This window comes from Sparus aurata, chromosome 8, assembly GCF_900880675.1.
Source record: "Sparus aurata chromosome 8, fSpaAur1.1, whole genome shotgun sequence".
Classification (NCBI taxonomy): domain Eukaryota; kingdom Metazoa; phylum Chordata; class Actinopteri; order Spariformes; family Sparidae; genus Sparus; species Sparus aurata.
The window spans coordinates 29318208-29336565 of record NC_044194.1 but is presented as its reverse complement, the minus strand read 5'-3'; the positions used below and the strand labels follow the sequence as shown (position 1 = coordinate 29336565).

General features: G+C 42.5%; 1 protein-coding gene across 2 annotated transcripts in view; it reads left to right on the top strand.

Annotated features, from left to right (window-relative positions):
• Positions 1-18358, top strand: part of spon1b (spondin 1b) — a 101330-nt gene that overhangs the window by 55363 nt on the left and 27609 nt on the right. For both annotated transcript variants that reach the window (XM_030425801.1, XM_030425802.1), the window contains exon 7: positions 16180-16244. In XM_030425801.1, the coding sequence (XP_030281661.1) occupies positions 16180-16244 (65 nt within the window). The remainder of the gene's footprint in view (positions 1-16179; positions 16245-18358) is intronic.

Sequence of the window (18358 nt, the reverse complement as noted above, 5' to 3'; positions counted from 1 at the left end):
GTTTTGTTTGGAGCAGCCTCTCAGCCTCAATCGAAGCCAAACCAAGCCCCTCACTTGTACATCCTTTTATGCAAACGTCGTTTATTCACAAGGTGGCTAACAATCTGCTTACTCTGACGTTAAGTACTTCTAGCTAGCCAAAATCAAAGTTCTTACAGAAAATATCAGTGAGTTAATTCGGTAGTTGCCTGGCAACTATGGAACCTGCAAATTGCGCTCCGTCTGATTGAGCCCTTAGAAGGAAAATTGCATCCACCTTCTTATCATGAGCTGCTGGAGCTGCTGCTCCATCCTGATTCCTCTATCCACTGGTTGTGGTGCTTCGAATATGTATTATTCTTCTTTGACTACTGTTTTTATACCACTTAATCTCCTTTTCAATTTCCATGAATGTTTTCAGTGCCATGTTCACCATCTTAGCTCAAAGAACATGGCACGTGGTGGCATTAGATGAAGTCAGGTGAATCACTCATCAGGATTCATCCTGTTGCAATGATGTATATTTCGTTCTCGGGGAAATCCATCCATCAGGTGTCTTTTTAATTTGAAGAAGTGTAATTAAAAAATGTCAACCTCATGGAGCTAGAGGAAAGGTCAGAGGGCCTTAGCCTCTGTGGACCCTGAATAATGTATTGAAATTCCATCCAATCATTAGTTATTACATTTCAGTCTGGACCAAAGTGGTCAACCAACCAACCCACACTGTCATCCACAGAGCTCCTCTGCTTGTGCGGCTTAAACCTGGTTAGGTTGCCATCTCCATGTGATGTAGACATGGAGTTGGCATGAGTGGTATGTGCCTGCATGCACTGTATTCTATGTAAAGATATGTAATTCAACTTTGTTTCCTTAATCCTATCTCTCCATGCTGCTCTCTGTCCTCGTCTTCTTACTCTCTTCATCCCCTTCCCCGCATGTCTCAGCCCCGTGTTACCCTTGTCACTCCGTCGTTGCTGAACACTTATCTGCCGGATATTGGATGATAAGGCGTAATCAGGGCCCTCGTCTCAATCTCACTGCCCGCGTGTCAGCACAGGCATCCGTGTTGGGTTGGCATTTACTGCGTGACAGCTGCTTGACACCAGTTCACATCCCTCTTCATTAGAGGAAACGTAGCCAGTTATACTCTGCGCAAATCAGCCTCGGTGTAATCAGTTGTGCACAACGCACTAAACGGGCCCTGTGACAAGATAATTACTGCGGTTTTCTCGAGGGAGCCGTGTGGCTGAGAGGACCACAGAACTCAAGGAGAAGTTGTGGCTGCAGTTGCATCATTAGAGTACACTGTACCTTCATATCCATCACTTTAATCAGGGTTCCTCTGTTTTTAGAAATACATAGGTAGAAATGTTTTCAGTGCACAGATGGTAGAGCTACATGAAATACGATGTATTGTTTGAGATCATACCACCCAATAGTCAATATATGTATATATATATATATGTATATATATGTATATATATATATATATATATATATATATATATATATATATATATTATATATATATATATACATATATATACATACAGCTATTGTGCCATCAAGTTTGTATTCCACTCTGAAAGTTAAGGCTAGTGAGCTAGGCTACCAGATAGAAAGTGGAAGCCTGTTAGCCTAGCTTCACCCCGACACATTACTGGTCATTATGTGTGTTGTATTTGTATTTGTTCGTTTGTCGGTAAAGAGGACAATGACATGTCCTGTGACGTCACACACAGAGCGCTGTTGTGTGCAATTAAACATGGAGGCCACTGAACTGAGCACTCACAATTTCATTTTTAACGTGAAATGCAGTGGAAGACATCAAACAATTAATGACATCACAGAATCAGGTTTCATAGATAATTTCAGGATGCCGAGGGCAACTTTTAACTACAAACATCCGCGCTTCTCTGCGAGAGAGCGGCAAGATACTGAATTCAGGCAAGTGACATGAAAGCGAGTGAGTTCGCATTGACAAAAAATCAAGCCTGTATCTGACTTTGCAAGTGGCCCAAATCAGATATAAAACGATCGGTTCCCCTGTGGTTTGTACTGTTCACACTGCTCTGAAAAACATTTGTGCCTTCTGTCTGAAAGTAGCTTGGAAAAAAATAGGGGGTCTTGCTAGCTTCAGCAGTCTTTCTTTTATGTACCCCAGTGCTCTGATGACCAATGACAAAAACTCACCGCACCGAGACCTCTCCATTGATTCAAATCACGGCATGGAGTAATATGGACAGTGCTCGAATCACAGAAAGTAAATGCTAACATCACCCTCAGCAAGCTAACTGCGTAGTCTTGGAACCAATACAGATGATAAACTAATTAAAGGTAATTGGTTATTAACTTTGACCAAATCTGTGAACAAAAAAAAAAACAAAAACAAAAAATACATCTGAATTTCAGTTCAACTTTCAGTAGCCTGAATGATGTGAACACTTGTACCGCTGATAATGTGTGACATGTTTCAGTTGCCTGAAGCAGCATGAAAAAAAGCACAAAGCAAGACTCATAAAAGATCATTTTTCATGCGGTGGGTTACATGGTGCAAGCCATTTCAGAATATGACACATTTTCCTGTAGCAGCTATAAGCCTTATGAAAGTTTAATGAGCAGGAAAAACCTGTTAATGTATTCTTCGCTGGAAAACTCTGGAGCCTGCTGCAGCCTCGATGAGACGAGCACAAAGAGAAGCAGTGTGACTGCTTCTCTTTCCAAGTCCCTCTCCAGTGTTCAGTCTATCAGCGGCCATAAACATCCTCCCATGACAGGTCACACAGAGCAGAATCCATCCGCCCCGAACGTGTTTCAAATATCTTCTGCTGCAGCCTCTCTCTTGTTCCACTGGCCTTTAAGCGTCCCCTCCCGTCCACCTTTTCCTTTTAACAGTTTCCCTGGGCAGCAGTGAAAACCGCCCGCCCAGACTCTCTTTCAGCCGGCCTCCTCCTGCCTCTGTGCTTCTTTTTTTTTTTTAAAGTGGTCATAAACAAAAATCCCTGCGAGCGGTGACTTTATTCCCGCGACTGGGCCGAGGGCATGGAATTCATCACTCTCTTTGACTGAGTTACTCCTCGGCTCAGCTCAAGGTCAAAGCAATTACTGGACTTTCACTCTCCCCGTGACCTCCTGCTTCTCCCTTTTCTCTGCTCTCCTCTCCACAAAACTCCACTTCTCCTACTCCCCCCTGACCCTGCTTCCTTCCCCCCGAACAGCCTCTCTCTCTGACACCCATCCTTACTTGTGCTTTTTGTTTTTCTTTGCCGTTTGTTTTTACAACTTTGTGACCTTACTCGCCTCTCCTTTCTCCCCGTACGATGCCTTTCTACTTGACCACATGTTGCACACATAAATGGCTATGTTTTTTGGGTCATTTTTTTTAAATCTTGCGTAGCGTGCCTTGAATTGAAGACTTGGTGGAACTTGCTTTAAAGCCACAGTTATGACTCTGTCCATTGCGAGTTTTCCTTTCCACACCAGCAGGTTGGCTGCACTGACACAGTGTCCAGGGTGTAAATCACTCCCTGATTTGATATTTAAGAATGACCCGAGCTGACTGGTGTGATTGGAGACCACTAGCAATACACTCTTCACAGATGCTTCATTTTACAAACCAGACGGTGGCCTCAGATGAAGCCTGCAGCTCTGTCTTCACATACAACTAGTCATTATCATTAGAGTCCACAGTGAACAGTTGATTCAAGTGTTGTTTTTGACTCTGAACTGATCATTGCATATCAGATTGAGGACACATTTTTACCAAACTAACTTTGTGAATGCCATCTGTCAGACCTCGTAGATGAAATGATTGGTGCGCGCCCACAGCGCCGGCCCTAATGTACGTACTTATGGTGTGAATTAAATGCAGGAGGGTCATTTCATGGCAACTCACCCAAGATCCAGAACTTTTCCCAGGTCATGTCATGTTCTTCATAAAAAAATAATTTTTAAACTTTTATTCAATTCATGGGAACTTGTAGCCATACCTTGAGAGTTATTGATTTTTGATGTTTTTGATTCTCTGTCTGTGTATTCTCAGCCTTAGCAATCACTTATTTTTCCTGCGTTGGGTTGAAAATCCAAGAGACCCTAAAGAAACTTAGATACATGTATCCATTTAAATAGTTGTTGCTGAACGGTCGCAATTAATAACAGGAAATCGCTTCTTTTAGCTGAACGAAGGATCTGTCATTTTCAAAAATTCATATCTCCACTAGTTTTCAATTTCTCACAACCAAATCTTGGTTCTGTGTAGTATTAATGTAGTTCTATCACATCTCGAAGTTGATTATTTGTTCATAAAAATGAAAAATTGAGTGCCATAGCTCTTGCTAAATACCCAATCCAGTGATAAATAAGCAATTGCTGAGGCTGCCAGTGCTCATACAGAGAATCACAAAAATGCTGAAATTTAGATCAGAGGGCCAAACTTAAAAAATTCATACCTTAGAAAGTATTTTGAGCACAGCGATTTTACAAGGTCCCATGAATTTAATAACATGAACTGAGAGGCCCTCGGTGAGTTCGTATGGACACATTTAAGCTGGAATTATGAAACTTTCTGCCAGACTGAATGTACTAAAACACGAGAGTGAAGGGGCCGACGATGGTGTTTCGGATTGAAGACTGAGCCAGTTAAATGGTAGGCAGCTGCTTGGGCTGGAGAATTGGGGGCAGAGCACAGAGCATCTGGTGGAATAAACACCCAGAGTCACCAGTTACTGCCCTCTGGAGTTGTTAAATCACACACAGCACTAGCCTAGCGTGTTAGCATTAGCTAGCTTCTGTAGCTTAAAGGTCCCATATTATACTGTTTTGCATCAATTTCACACAGCTGTCAGAGGTCAAACAACACTGTATTTGATATGCATTGCCCCAAACCCATCAATGGTCCTGAATTTAAGCTGTCTAAAAGTCGCTCAAGTGAGCTCTACTGAGAGCAGGCTGTTTCTGTGCCTGCACCTTTAAATGCTAATGAGCTCCGTATGTCAACGCCTGCCTTGCTGCTACACGCCCCTCTCAGGGAGACGATGCCGCTTACGCTAGCGGTAGCATGCCCTAATGTTTAGGGTGGATGTATCGCTATGACTCGCCAAGACACAACATTGCGAAACACTGCCAGCTTACCGCTGGACACACCGAACCCCACCTCGGGGAAGGACTTCCCCACTTGGATATCTCCTATCATCGTGCAGAGGACCATGGCCTATGAAAATGACTGCTGAATATCAACAGCCTGTAGGAGCACTGTTTACCAGTGGATGGGCTGCAGAGACCATACAGGACTTGTTTGTTTTCCTCATTCTAGGAGTTGGCAGGCTCAGGGAGGACCAGTTTATATATGTAGAGACTAGAGAAAATTTTTTTTTCATAATATGGGACCTTTAAAGCTAGTTTGACTTGTCTCAGTAACCAGGCTTCAGTCAGCTAGCCTCAGCTCCACCACAGTAACTCTTTGCACATTTATGGATTTGTCAGTTGGGCAGAGGCACTGAAACGATGGCAAGGGTCAGAACCACCTGCATGGAACTTAACAATGGCTCTTCAGAAACCTATGGGTTAGGTCACGTGAAGTCTACGAGTATGCTGTCGCTGACATGTGCGTCCTCAAAACTGTTATTATACGTCAGAGCTTACCCCAAATGTATCATAACATCTCTCTGGTCATAAAGCCTCGTCCATGCTTTCTGTAATACTCTTTAAATGGGAAGAGCATGTTAGCATTTCCTTAAAGCAAATACTGACACCTTAACATTCAAACTGATCAGGCCTATACTTCAGAGCTATTCAGCCAATCACAATTGCCAACCACTGTCTTTTTTTTCTTTTCACATTTGTTTTTTTCAGCCTGTCTGCTTCAATATAACTAGAAATTAAACTGCCAGAGACAATTTCAAAATCATCACCTCGGCTTCCAGAGGCAAAGAGCCAGTTCTCAGTTGGGCACATAATGACCTTTGCCTTCCGTCTAAATTACAGCTAAAAAAGGCTCAAGACTGCAGCATTTTGCCTGCTATAGAAAAAGCTAAATCCATAACCTTGGATAAAATGACAGGACCCACACCAGCAAATCGTGGGGCCAATCATTAAAGGTTTCTTGCCAAAGTGGCAGGATATCACAGTCACCACAGGCTCCAAATGACACACAACAGGACAGAGAAATTAGACCAAAAGGAAACTGAACAGGAAAAGAAACCCCCTAATGATACAAGACCCTCATTACACAATACATTTATTACACAGATGAACAAAAAAATATACCTTCTCTTCTCTTCTCTTCTCTTCTCTTCTCTTCTCTTCTCTTCTCTTCTCTTCTCTTCTCTTCTCTTCTCTTCTCTTCTCTTCTCTCACCCTCTGGGAGATCTTGATGATAATGATGTATCAGATTTAAACCTGTGCGTCTGATCCAAAAGCCTTTAAGGTGTCTTGGATGAGTGGCTGCAGTCGGCTGGAAAGCAGTCTTTAGAACGTCATCTCCGTTTCCCAATCCACTTCAAACCCATATTTAAATGAAGCGTTCGCATTTCTTCTCCGGCAAAACGTCAGTTTTCAAAAGCGCTTTTATGCCAGTTTATTTATTTTTCATTGTAATGACATCCATCTAATTTCTTATCCCAGCTGGAAAGTATTCATTTTTGTGTCTGTTTTCTCATCTATATGTTTTCACATTACATTACTGATGAAAATGAATTCTTTGCTCATTCGGTGGAGTCATCCATTTTCTCCAAACTACCTCAAAGTTAAATGGCTCGGTAAACAGATAAACAAATCAGCAAGTTATACGAGCAAGAGGCACATTAGCATTTTAAAATGGGATGATCACTGGGTGTTCTTAAACAGTAGATACAAATATCTGCGCATATAAGGGCCTGTGCCACATAGTTGTGGGCCTGGCATTGTATTCACAACATGAAATCCTCATCACTCATTCTTCAGACATTATTAATTGCGGCTGTTTGGTTCTTTGTAACAAACAGAGAGGTCTGCCAGGACGAAGCATGACAGTGATCCATGCTGACTTATGTGACAGTGTTTCCTCAGGTGAATGTGTCACATATTACACCTGACACTGGTGTGATGGATTGCCAAGGCCTCAGGTTATAATATCGTTGGAGGAAAAGCACACGCAGAGATACACACACCGACACCGACACTGACATACACACACACACACAAAACCACAACCACACTTACAATCACTGTGTCACAAAAACACAGGTGCACTCACAGTATTGTGGCTGAAGCACTGACAGCCACACAAAGAGGAGGCACTTACAAAAGTTGCAATCATTTTGGTAATTTTACATTCATGGTTTGTGTATTTCTGTTTTGTCTGTGCATCTCTTAAGGCTATTTTATGCTTTATGTTAGATACTGATACAGAAGAAGGCCTCAGTCCATACTCTGTGTTCATTTTGTCCGTAATTCTGCACATTTCCTGAAAGCTTGCGGATAAGGACCAACGGCGCTTTTGGAGGAGAGGTTATCAGTTTGATGAGACGTTTTAAATATCTGCATGACGAATAGTCATGAGGATATTAGAAGGGAATTAAATGTAAGTTTGATGGTGGTGATAGTGGCTACATAACATCCAAACCAACACGTAGGACGCATGGACATATGTGGCCAGTCACTGTGCTTTATTGTTTTTTGTAATCATAAAGCGAGCATACAGTCAATGAGCCTTACTGTTTTGAGGCAGGTGGACATAGTTCCATACATCCCTAAAACTACAGCAACATTTGGACTAAAATCTGGTGACAGGGTTGTTTACTTATGCTGCCATGCCACTGTCAGTCAAAGCCATCTTTTACCTTTGGTTCTGGACCACTGATGTGTCTCACTATCTTCTTGTGCAGTCATAGGATACCTTGGTGCTTGAAGACTCAGCACAGGGATTGGCAATGCCTCTACAACCAACGTTGATGGGCACACAATCTGCTTATCAGGTCTACAGACTGTCTCTTTTTCTTGGAGGCCTCCTTCATCTAGTCTTCACAGAGGACGTTACATTTTAGCAAGACCACTTGCTTTGCTGTGTTGGTCTTTGCGATGGAGTCTGAGACCTTGAGCTGCCATTCTAGGTCACCCTACAGCTACCATTCCCAAGTGGTTGCAAGAAGCCCACCTGTTCTTGGACTTTGCTATGTCTCTGGCCACACAAGACAATTGTCTTCCCCATTGGGCATAGTAGTGTGCTGCTGGCGATCCCTGTGTAGACAGCATCTGCTCTTGCCCTCATCACCTGAGGGATACCACCAGTAGCATCCACTCCCAGCAGCCCTCGTACGACAACTCAGGGTGTGCTTGAGGCCTCTTGTTCTTGGACACAATGGGGACAGCAGTGTTTCTGCCAAACCCTCGCAGAAAATGTCAGATGTGCTGTAGAGTCATGTTGGGCCTCACCTTACACAAGGCCCGGTTAAGGTGTGTTTAACAACAATAAAAGGGGGATTTAGGTTAAATTTGGCTATCAATAATAATTAATGATTATTTGGGATAATTATTAATTATGATAAATAATATGATCCAATTTGCATTAGATCACCTCGGGGCACCACCCTTGAAGAAGGGAAAAAGATAGCAATTTTACTAAATCAGTCTCATAAAAACGTACTGAACTGTTTATAACTCTGGTTAATAATTAACTTAATAACTACAACCAAATTCACCATAACAGCTAGTAATGGTTGAAGGATTTTGGAGTTCTTGACAGTGTAGAGGTTGGCAACATTCACTCATGTACAATATTAAATAGACAGCAAGAAGGTTCAAGATCTTTTATTTAACACAAAATGGAAACACACAATCTAACTAACATGTACTATACCAGTGTGTGTGTGTGTGTGTGTGTGTGTGTGTGTGTGTGTGTGTGTGTGTGTGTGTGCGAGTGCCTGGCAGAACAAAGGAACAATGGCGGTCAATGATATCACATGTGGGTGTGATATGCTCTAGCCTCAAGGAATGTGTGTGTCTGTGAGTATGTATGTGTGTGTGACGTGGTGCCAGGTTATAGAAGATGGTTAGTTGCATGCAGAGACCCTGAGTCTGTGTGAAGCGTAATTCAACTAATGTCGAATTAGCCGTCTAGGAAAGCAAACTACCAATAACTTGACTCGAGGTCACCATAACACCAAAACATTGAACAAACACATCAATTGAACACATTACATCAACCAGAGTTTAAAGTCCTGTGCTTAGCCGTGCTATGGTTTGCTATCTAAGCCCAGTTCAACGTTACCAGTCTTTGAGGAGAAGGTGCTGGCGGTTGCAGGAGAAAGTTGGGGCTCCAAGGTTGAACAAGCTGCTCTTGCTGTGCAAGGTTTGATGAAAGTCGGCAGAGGAGGAAACTGGTCGCTCCTTTACTTTGTAAGGATAGCAGCTCGGTGCTAACCTGCTTGGTGTTCCTTAGATCCTCAGATTGGCAGGACCTCGTGTCGCTGCAGTGAGGAGAAGTTCTTTGGGCCTGCTGCCAATGCAGCTTGCAGCTCTCCACAGCTTGTTGGGCCCAGAAGAAGGGATCTAGAAGGTAGGCAGCCCCGTGGGGGGAGGTGGAGAGGAGCCCTTGAAGATCCAAAGTTAAAGGAGTAGAGCGCGTTGAGTGAGAGAGAAAACATTGAATGCTCTGGGGTTTTGACTACCTGATCAGCAGGGGGTCTGTCACCCTGACCAATAGTAGCTCAAACCTGAATTCTGCACCTAGGTGTGAAGAATGGGGAATTCTGGGACACTGAGTTCATTTCAGAGTCCATTTTGAAATCCACAATGAATGACTTCATCTGTGGGTCCCAACAGTCACAAACCAACCGGATCAGGAACTTTGAGAAATGCGTTTAAAGATGTGAAAAGATCATCACGGGCCATGTTTTGGTTGAGGTTTATAAACTGTGTGTATGTGTGTGTGTGACTGCTGTCACAGCACCTACACTATCTATAAATATAAAATCCCAAACCATCAGGGAATTCTTCTCCTACACAAACACCAGGACTTTAATTGACTACATTCAATAAAACAGTGTGTTTTTACACCCTAACATCGCTACCTTTGCTGGTAGCAACATTGCTGCCAGCATTAAAATTGGAAACTCTGTTGCCAAAGCCTCATAAAACCTCACTTCTGATGGGGGGGGGGGGGGGGGGGGTGCTTCATTGTTTTGAACACTGGAGCTCTAATTGTGTGTTTAATGTGGAGTTTTCAAATTTTACACAAATTGCTGGAATACGAGCGATGATGGGTTACATGGAGACGGGAATGAACCGTATCGCCAGGGGCCACAGAGTAGAATGATCAAGTTATTACTAGAATTAGAAACATTTCAAATGCAAAGCTTTTCACCACGTTAATCAGAAACCTTGAAATGATAAAAAACAATAAAAAAAACACACACATATTAAATGTAGAATCATTGAATATTGAATTGTGATTTGCAACCAGCAGGCCCTCGGGGGAAAGAAGATATGTGTTATGTTTATTTCAAATCTATTTATGGTTTTGCTATAGGGGAACACACAGGTTGTTATTTTGTACAGTGCAATTACAGCAGCTTGCTTGAGGGACAAGTAAATTAGAATGTAATAGGACAGATGAGCCAGCATGTCTCTTCATATCCATGTCACAGGTGTTGATAAATAACCTGCTGAGCTGAAATTGTGTGCGCGTGTATCTCTGTGTGTTTGTGTGTTTATGACATGATATTTGACAACGGTTCGAAGACGAGGGGAATTACAATTTATTTCCACAAGGGCAGAATGTTTCATCATGTTGTCACCTTTAGGTACAACCGTGTGTGTTCTCGGTCTGCTGTGATTCTAATTGAGTTCTTACAAGTGTGAGTGGTTGTGTGTGTCTGTGTGTGTTCCAGCATTTTGACCTAAGCTGTGAATTTTATCCGACTGAGTTACAACATCGTGGCCCAGTCATCCATCTGCTCTGCAGCCCCTGTGCAATTGTAATTGCATTAGTGCAGTGTTGATTTTTTATTAGACACCTTTTCCCTAAGTCCCCAGGCTCATTTTCCTTTATTAGACGGAGTCTGGAAAGACAATTCAAAGCCTCATGCCGCCGTGCGGAGTAGTCCCTCCAGGCAAAACTTCATTCCAAAGTGAGCTGGTGATAAGTGGGCAGAACAGAGACCATGGAGGGGATTTGGGAAGGAATGGTGCAGGCTGTCTTTGTGTTTTCATCTGTCCTGTTCACACAAGTGTGTTTCTATACAGCTACCACAAATGTGATCCAAATTCTGCGATTCTGGAAAAAGCAACACGACGTGAATGCTTGTGCAAAAAGATCATCTTTCTAAATCAGGAAACTTTTTTGCTAATTGTTTCCTTTTGTCGTCTTGTGTTTAAAATTCATGCTTCCATCTTAAATATTACAATAGCTAATGCACAAAAAGATCCAGAGTACGGTAGGTTAAACAACAATATTATGCCTAAAAGTTTATTCTTGACCTTGGAAATAGAAGTTGGTTGAAAATACCTGAAATGAAACTGGATGCGCGTAAGTGATGACCTCCTCAACTCTACGGAACTCTACAGATCTGTCTGTTCATTTGGTTTCACAGTCTTGTTTCTGTTCACTCTCACAGCTTAAATAAGTGTTGTTTTTGGCTGCAGCTGTTTCCAGTGCAAAAAGCACCAAAACTGGCAGTACACAACCTGACCTCCACCAAACAGTTCACACGCTGATACTGTGTAGACATTGTGTAATACTTAGCAGCTTAAGAATGATACATTTCCACTGGTGTTGGCGGCGATTAAAACAAAGCTAAATGGAGATTGAATATTACACTTCAATCTCCATTTGGACAATGGACACATTCTTGAGGTGGACACAAAGTTGACTGGATGCTGCTGACTTGGTATGAACAAAAGCATCCCGGCAGGACTCCCAAATGTGGCTGGACTGTCAGATTATCTATCCAGATTGTTCGGGTCGCAGTGAGTGCTTACCTCAAACCATCCTCAGAGGAGGACTTGAATGTATGACATCACATGTGACAGCTGTGGGGATCACAAGATAAGTGAAACAGCATGGACCCTGGGCAAGAGACCAAATGAACACACAGCAACAGCCGTCATCCGTCGTATTCATGCAGTCCATTTACCATATGCCATTAACCGAACCCCTTATGCTGAAGTCTGTGAGATGTGGTTGAATGGAATAAGCTCTGACCGCGAGGGAAGTTTTTTTATCTTCAAACCATTACATTTATAAAGTTTTGTGAACCTCCAAGAATTTTGTGCTGTGTGGTTTTCATATCTGCTTTCATATTTGGCCGTCCCCTGCATCACTCTGTCTCTCTGTCTCTCTCTGTTGCACTGTTTCTGTTTACCCACCCATCAGCCAATGTGCTGTCAAAGCTCAGATGCTGCCCGGACAGCAGTGATTCAAAGCTCTCTTTTACGCAGGCCTTCACCTCAGCACCGCGTGCTTGTACGTTTGCCAGCAGTGTCACTTGGTATTCTTTGTAAGATATGACCTGGACTCCAGCTCTTTCCTCTACACTTTCACTGCTGTCACACCCGCTGCGGATGGCAGCAGAATTCACAATGACCCTACCTACCACTGTAAAGCATGAAAGTAGTTTTATTTGAAACAGCTAGTAGATTAGAGATAGGGAGAATGAGGGTCCTGTTTGATGGAGGGATTGGGGTCGAGGAGTGGGATGAAAAGGAGGTCGATTGCCTGGGGATGAATGTGGGCCGGACAGAGTCAGAGTGTGGATGGAGCATCTCGAAACCCGGGGGGTCGAGACTCATAGTGGGGGCACATCTCTGAAGATTTCGGCTTTAAAAGGGGAATAAACAACTTCTTCTCAAATCAATGTGGGGCAGTTCAGGGCTTCTTGAGGCTTTGGATTACACCCAAACCCCCAGGAAGAGGGCCCGGCTTTGAAGCTAGTTTTTGTAGTGGCCAAACCGTGTAATGACATCATCAAGTGATGCACTGCGACTCAAAGCAGACTTCCTCCCATAAGCTTCCATTGTTGAAAGAAGCTGGATCAGTTGCCGGAAGTCTCTTGTGCGCACGCCAGATGAGCCTTTCTTGTTTATTTCTTACATTTAAGTCCAAAGCTGCTTCAGCTGTTTAGGAGAATACCGCACTCTGTTTAGCTGTCAAGCTACTGAAATGCTTTGGCGACTACGAAACTTCACCCATCTGTCCATTGTCTTTTGTGCGATGACTGAATTTTCATCTTTAAGGGTGAACTTATCCTTTATCCTCAACGCACAACAGTAAGGTAGCTGCCAGACCACTCTAGAAGTTAGCAATAAAATCTTAAAATTAATTTGTCGAGTGCGAAACCTACGTGATCTTTACTCCCCACAATTTTCTCCTCCCTTTGCTGTCCTTACCTGACCGGCTTCTCTACATCCACCTCCCTCTCTTTCTGTTCCACTCTCACTTCTCCTTGAAAACATTCATGAAAAAGTAATGTGCATTTAAACATTGGTAAATCACAGTCATTTTGTGCCATTACGATAATTACCGTAAACAAACAAGACCATTACAGGAAGATTTGCATCTCCTCCAGCCTCCATGAGGCATTTTGGTCTATGTGATACCAGCTGAGGGCTGCCATAAAATGTGCAGGGCTGTTTCACGGGGATGGGATTTTCTCCCTTTTACCTAAATTGCACCAAAGCATAATGGAGGATGGTGGGAGTTAAGAATGGTGGAGAAAATTACCTTCAACATGCTTAGCCTCTCTACATGTTTATCTAGAAAGTGGGACATGAAACGTGTAATTACTGGCTTTCTTGCGTATGACCTACCATGGTGGGAAAAACATGAACTGCTGTGAAGCGCTTGAGTCATTTTGAACTATGATTTGAGCACTTTGTGTTTTACTTTGGAAAAAATGGAAAAGATGTGTCATGTAAAATAAATACCTTCTTGGAAATAGGTATTTTCCTCACAATTTGTGACATTTTCTAATTGTATATCGACATGAATGTTCTAAGCCCATAGGTTGCTTGAACTTAATGTCCATATATTCATGCCTTGCATCATTTCCTCTCTAGAATGGAATAATATAAAGCTCTTCAGAAACGATTAGTGATCTTACGTGTTTACAATCCTCTTGTGCTAGCATGCATTCTAAGCAGCGTTGCCTTCATATACATTTTGCAGTGGTGGGCTGCCACTGCTATATTGTTGCAGCCACTGCTTCAAAGTTTTATGAAATGTCAGGAAGTCACAGATATGCAACTCTTCAGAGCTGCCACTGAACTCAAATGAACAGCTGTCCGCTGTCTCTCCACTTTAAGGATGAGCAACTGAGACACTGACAGCACGTCAGTCACCCGCAAAGTCATCACAACCAAATAACGGCAGCGCTGGGAGTACATCTTCTTCTCAGGCAGTGTGACAAACATGGCAGACGGCAGGATCGAGTGAGTGGAGAAGAAGAAAAAAGGAAGATCGAACTAGCAAACGTTAAAGTTGTATTCTTAAGATTTTGTTCATGGTTGATTAGGCGACGCCCATAGTTACTGTTTATAGAACATGCAGCAAAACAAGCTATCGTTTTAATAAAGAAGTCAGGGAATCATTATGAGCAGAGCGAGTTGGTTATTCCTTGTCGTGAAGTTGAGAATCTCTTCACCTAACAGCTCACTGTGGCCGCTCTGCGCCGTGTCATTACTCCCTGTTATATTTCAAACCGATCTGCCGTCAACAGCTGTAGAAAATGATTGATGTTTTTTTTTTGTTCACACATTTTTGATGAACAATATCGGTCGTTGCTAGGATCACAGAATCTGATGAGTCACTGATGGAGCAGCTCGAGGTCCAGACTGGGAGTTGGAGTGGTTAGCTGGCTCAGTTAGCTTTGTTAGCTAACAGCAGCTAGTGATAGTGATAGCAGGCGATATGCTGCCTTTGTTTTTTTGGAATGACCTTCGACATGTACACAGCTCTTACATACTGCATTTTTTAAATGCACATCCCAATGCATTCTCTGTTGACATCCATGTTCAATGTGAGCACCAACAACAGGTACAACCGAACCCTTTGATCCTGCTGCTTTTATGGTCATGTTAATGTGATCCCGTCATGAACAGAGGTTGAGAAAATAACCTCTGTTCAGAAAATCCACCATAAAGGCTTGTTTGATTTATTTCTCCGAACCAGTTTTGCGTTTCAGTTGAACTTCGTGTATGAACCAGTTCATCTTTTTTTTTTCCATATAAGCCAGCGGAAACATGTAATCCCTCTTCTATATGTCTTGATATCATGTCTCGATATCATGCCAGCTGGTGTTTCCGTCCCTCTGGCTGTCTACATTCATATACGCATCCATCCACTTGTGTCCATCTCTCTATGTGTGTGTTTGTTTATGTGTCTGTGAAAGGACCAAGTGAGGTCTGAGGCCAGAGAGGCCGCAGAGCCCCGGGCTAGTCTGAAGAGATGGACACTGACTTTCAAACTTGTTTTCATCCACACACACACACACACACACACGCACGCACGCACGCACACACACACACACACACCACCGACACATACACACGAACGTGCGTGCAGACACTCACTGAACCACCATCAACACACACACGTACTCTCTCACACTTGTTTTCTTCACATCGCCCCAGGGAAGAGGGGAGGCTTTCAAGGCGACTGTGGAACCTTCAGTCAACCAGAAAATGTTTTTTTTAGGCATATCCCAAACTGAGGCTGTGTGTTTGTGTGTATTTGAAGACGGCTGAGTGTGAGTGAAAGAAAAAAAGGCGAAGACGTGGGGAAAACACAATAAATGCTCTTATGAAGCCAGAAAGGGCACATACGAACTTTCCAATTCAGTTCTAATCAACTGCTCCGCTCCACTAAATCCATCATTTGTCTTCCTGCTTTGGGCAGAGTAATTACATCCGATGCATTATGATAGATAATGTGTTGTGCAGTACTTAAAGTGACCATAATGCCACAGATAGACTACAGAGAGTAGTGGGAGTGCGTAGGTTCCCCACTGGAATAAAAGACAGCCATTATAAACCAGCACAGGGCCATTTTGTCCTGATAACACATACTTTGTCCTGGCTCTTAAGCCTTTGAAAAGTGGAATACTTGGCCTTTTCTCTGTCAGTGTTTCTCTTTGCTGCCTTTATCGTTGCCCATTTAGTGACAAATTGCTTCTTGTATCTCTCTCTCCCTCTGTCTCACTCACTGTCTCTCTCTTTTTTCATCCGCAGGGAGATGAGGTACTGACTGTCATTAAAACTAAGGCTCAGTGGCCGGCATGGCAGCCGCTCAACCTGTAAGTATCACTCAATGTCAAATTCACTCAGAGAAAACTTGTCTGGAAGCAAAATCAAAAAGAAAATCCGGAAATTGCGAAATAGCAACATGAAGTTTAAACACCATTTCACATTTAGATATATATGCCTCGTGTTGGTTTTGACCTGTGTGGGCTACTTATGTGGTCAGAATTGTGATTACTAAAAAGAAGAAATCTAAGTTTTATGTAATTTCCTGCCGTAAAACTGACCCCTACATTAGACAGGCTTCCATGGAGTTAACATGTTTGGGTCCAACTGGATATTTCAGTAGTGCAATGTAGGCTATGTGTGAACAGGCACTAAAAAGTATTAATACTTTACTTCCAGTGAGCACAAAGGCAGTTGACCAGCTAGGGGCTAACACTGTTAGCTCTTTCATAGTCCCATCTGTAGTTTCAGCACTTCCTACAGTAGCCTACTCTGGAACTTTTAAATAAAGGGAATGAAAAATGACATCAGGTGGGATTTGCTAGTAATGTTGGCAAGCTAGGTTAACTATTTTTTTTTTTTTTTAATATTCTTTTTATTTAACATTTTCAAAATTATAACAGTCCAGCACAGTGTATACAGATTACATGAGATATGTAGCAAATCTGTAATACATCCACAGTAATGATCTCAAAAAGTCCTTATTAGGTCTTACATTTCAGACAGTTGCACTTTGGGTTCCTAGGTACTCCAACACCCTGCCAAACTTTGCTGTAAAAAGGTCCTTCTGGCCATTAATACCAAATCTTAGCCTTTCAAGAGAGATATAGTCTGATATCAGAGACTTCCACGGATGTATTGAAGGAGGTTCATCTCCCACCCATTTGGTCATAACAGCTTTCCGGCCCACCATAAGTAAAAATTGTACAGTGTTCTTATGTGATCTTAATGGTACAGGGATACATCCCAGTAGACATGATATGGGATTGGGGTGTAATTGCTGCTTGATTATCACACTAACCTCATCACATACAGTTTGCCAAAACTGTTGAATCTTTTCGCATTCCCAGAGGCAGTGAAATCTTGTCCCTAAAATAGTCTTACATTTTGGGCATTTTGGAGAGGCCCCTGCTGTATATTTGCTATACATATATGGAGATATATAGACATTTTGTAGGATATTATATTGCATTTCTCTAAATCTGTTACATATGGATATCTTCGAAGGTAAGAGTAAAATTTCCTCCCATAAGTCAATATCAATTGTTGTTTTCGGCTGAGTCTCCCACGATTTCCGTAGGAATGATAGTCGATCTGTATTCAAATGTTGCAGCTTGGAATAAAACTTGGAGACAAAGTGACCTTGTTTAAGACTATCTAAAAGAGTCTTTTCTAATAAGTTAAAGTCACCTGGAAGATCGAGAGTACCCATTTTAGTATATACATAATGTGACCTGGAGGTAGGTTAACTATTTTTTGATTCACGTATACTCTATCTTGTTTGACTTTTGCAAGCTATACAGGACTGTTGCTCCAGACATTAGTGGACATGGAACTTGACAGCAGGGCAGTTATTCGCTGCCATGGGAAACAATGCCCTGACCAGAGGCATGAGGCACAGGGCCAGTTTTAGCCTGGGCTTGTAGCAATAATAGCTCAGCGACATAGGTACTAGGTAGCCAAGGGGTTAGAGAAGCTGACTTGTGGTTTATAGACTGCTGGTTTGAATCCCTGGCTGGATAGCATAAGTATCTTGTGACTTGACAGCTGGTGACACAGGTATTCTTTCAGATTTGAATACAACAAATCCATAAATACTTATTTTTGTTGGAAGCACTTAGAAAAATGTAAACCTAAAGAACAGAGGCTTTTCACCCTAGCCAATATTTACAAAACTAAAAGGTAGTCTTTTTGTTTCCAGACATGTCAAAGTTACATTTAAATCGGTAGCGTGGCATGTGTGGAACAAGAGTAATCAGGATTGATGGGGAACTGGTGGGGGTGGGGTTTTAGGAAGGCTTCTGTGTGTTTGTGCCTGAACATGACAAGAGATGGGCTGGGCAGTGAATGACTTTGGAGGTAGGCTATAGGCTGCCCATACAACCATAGATTAGGAACTTTATATTTATTGCTATTGTTCCATCGGCTGAACAAAGGTTGTTTC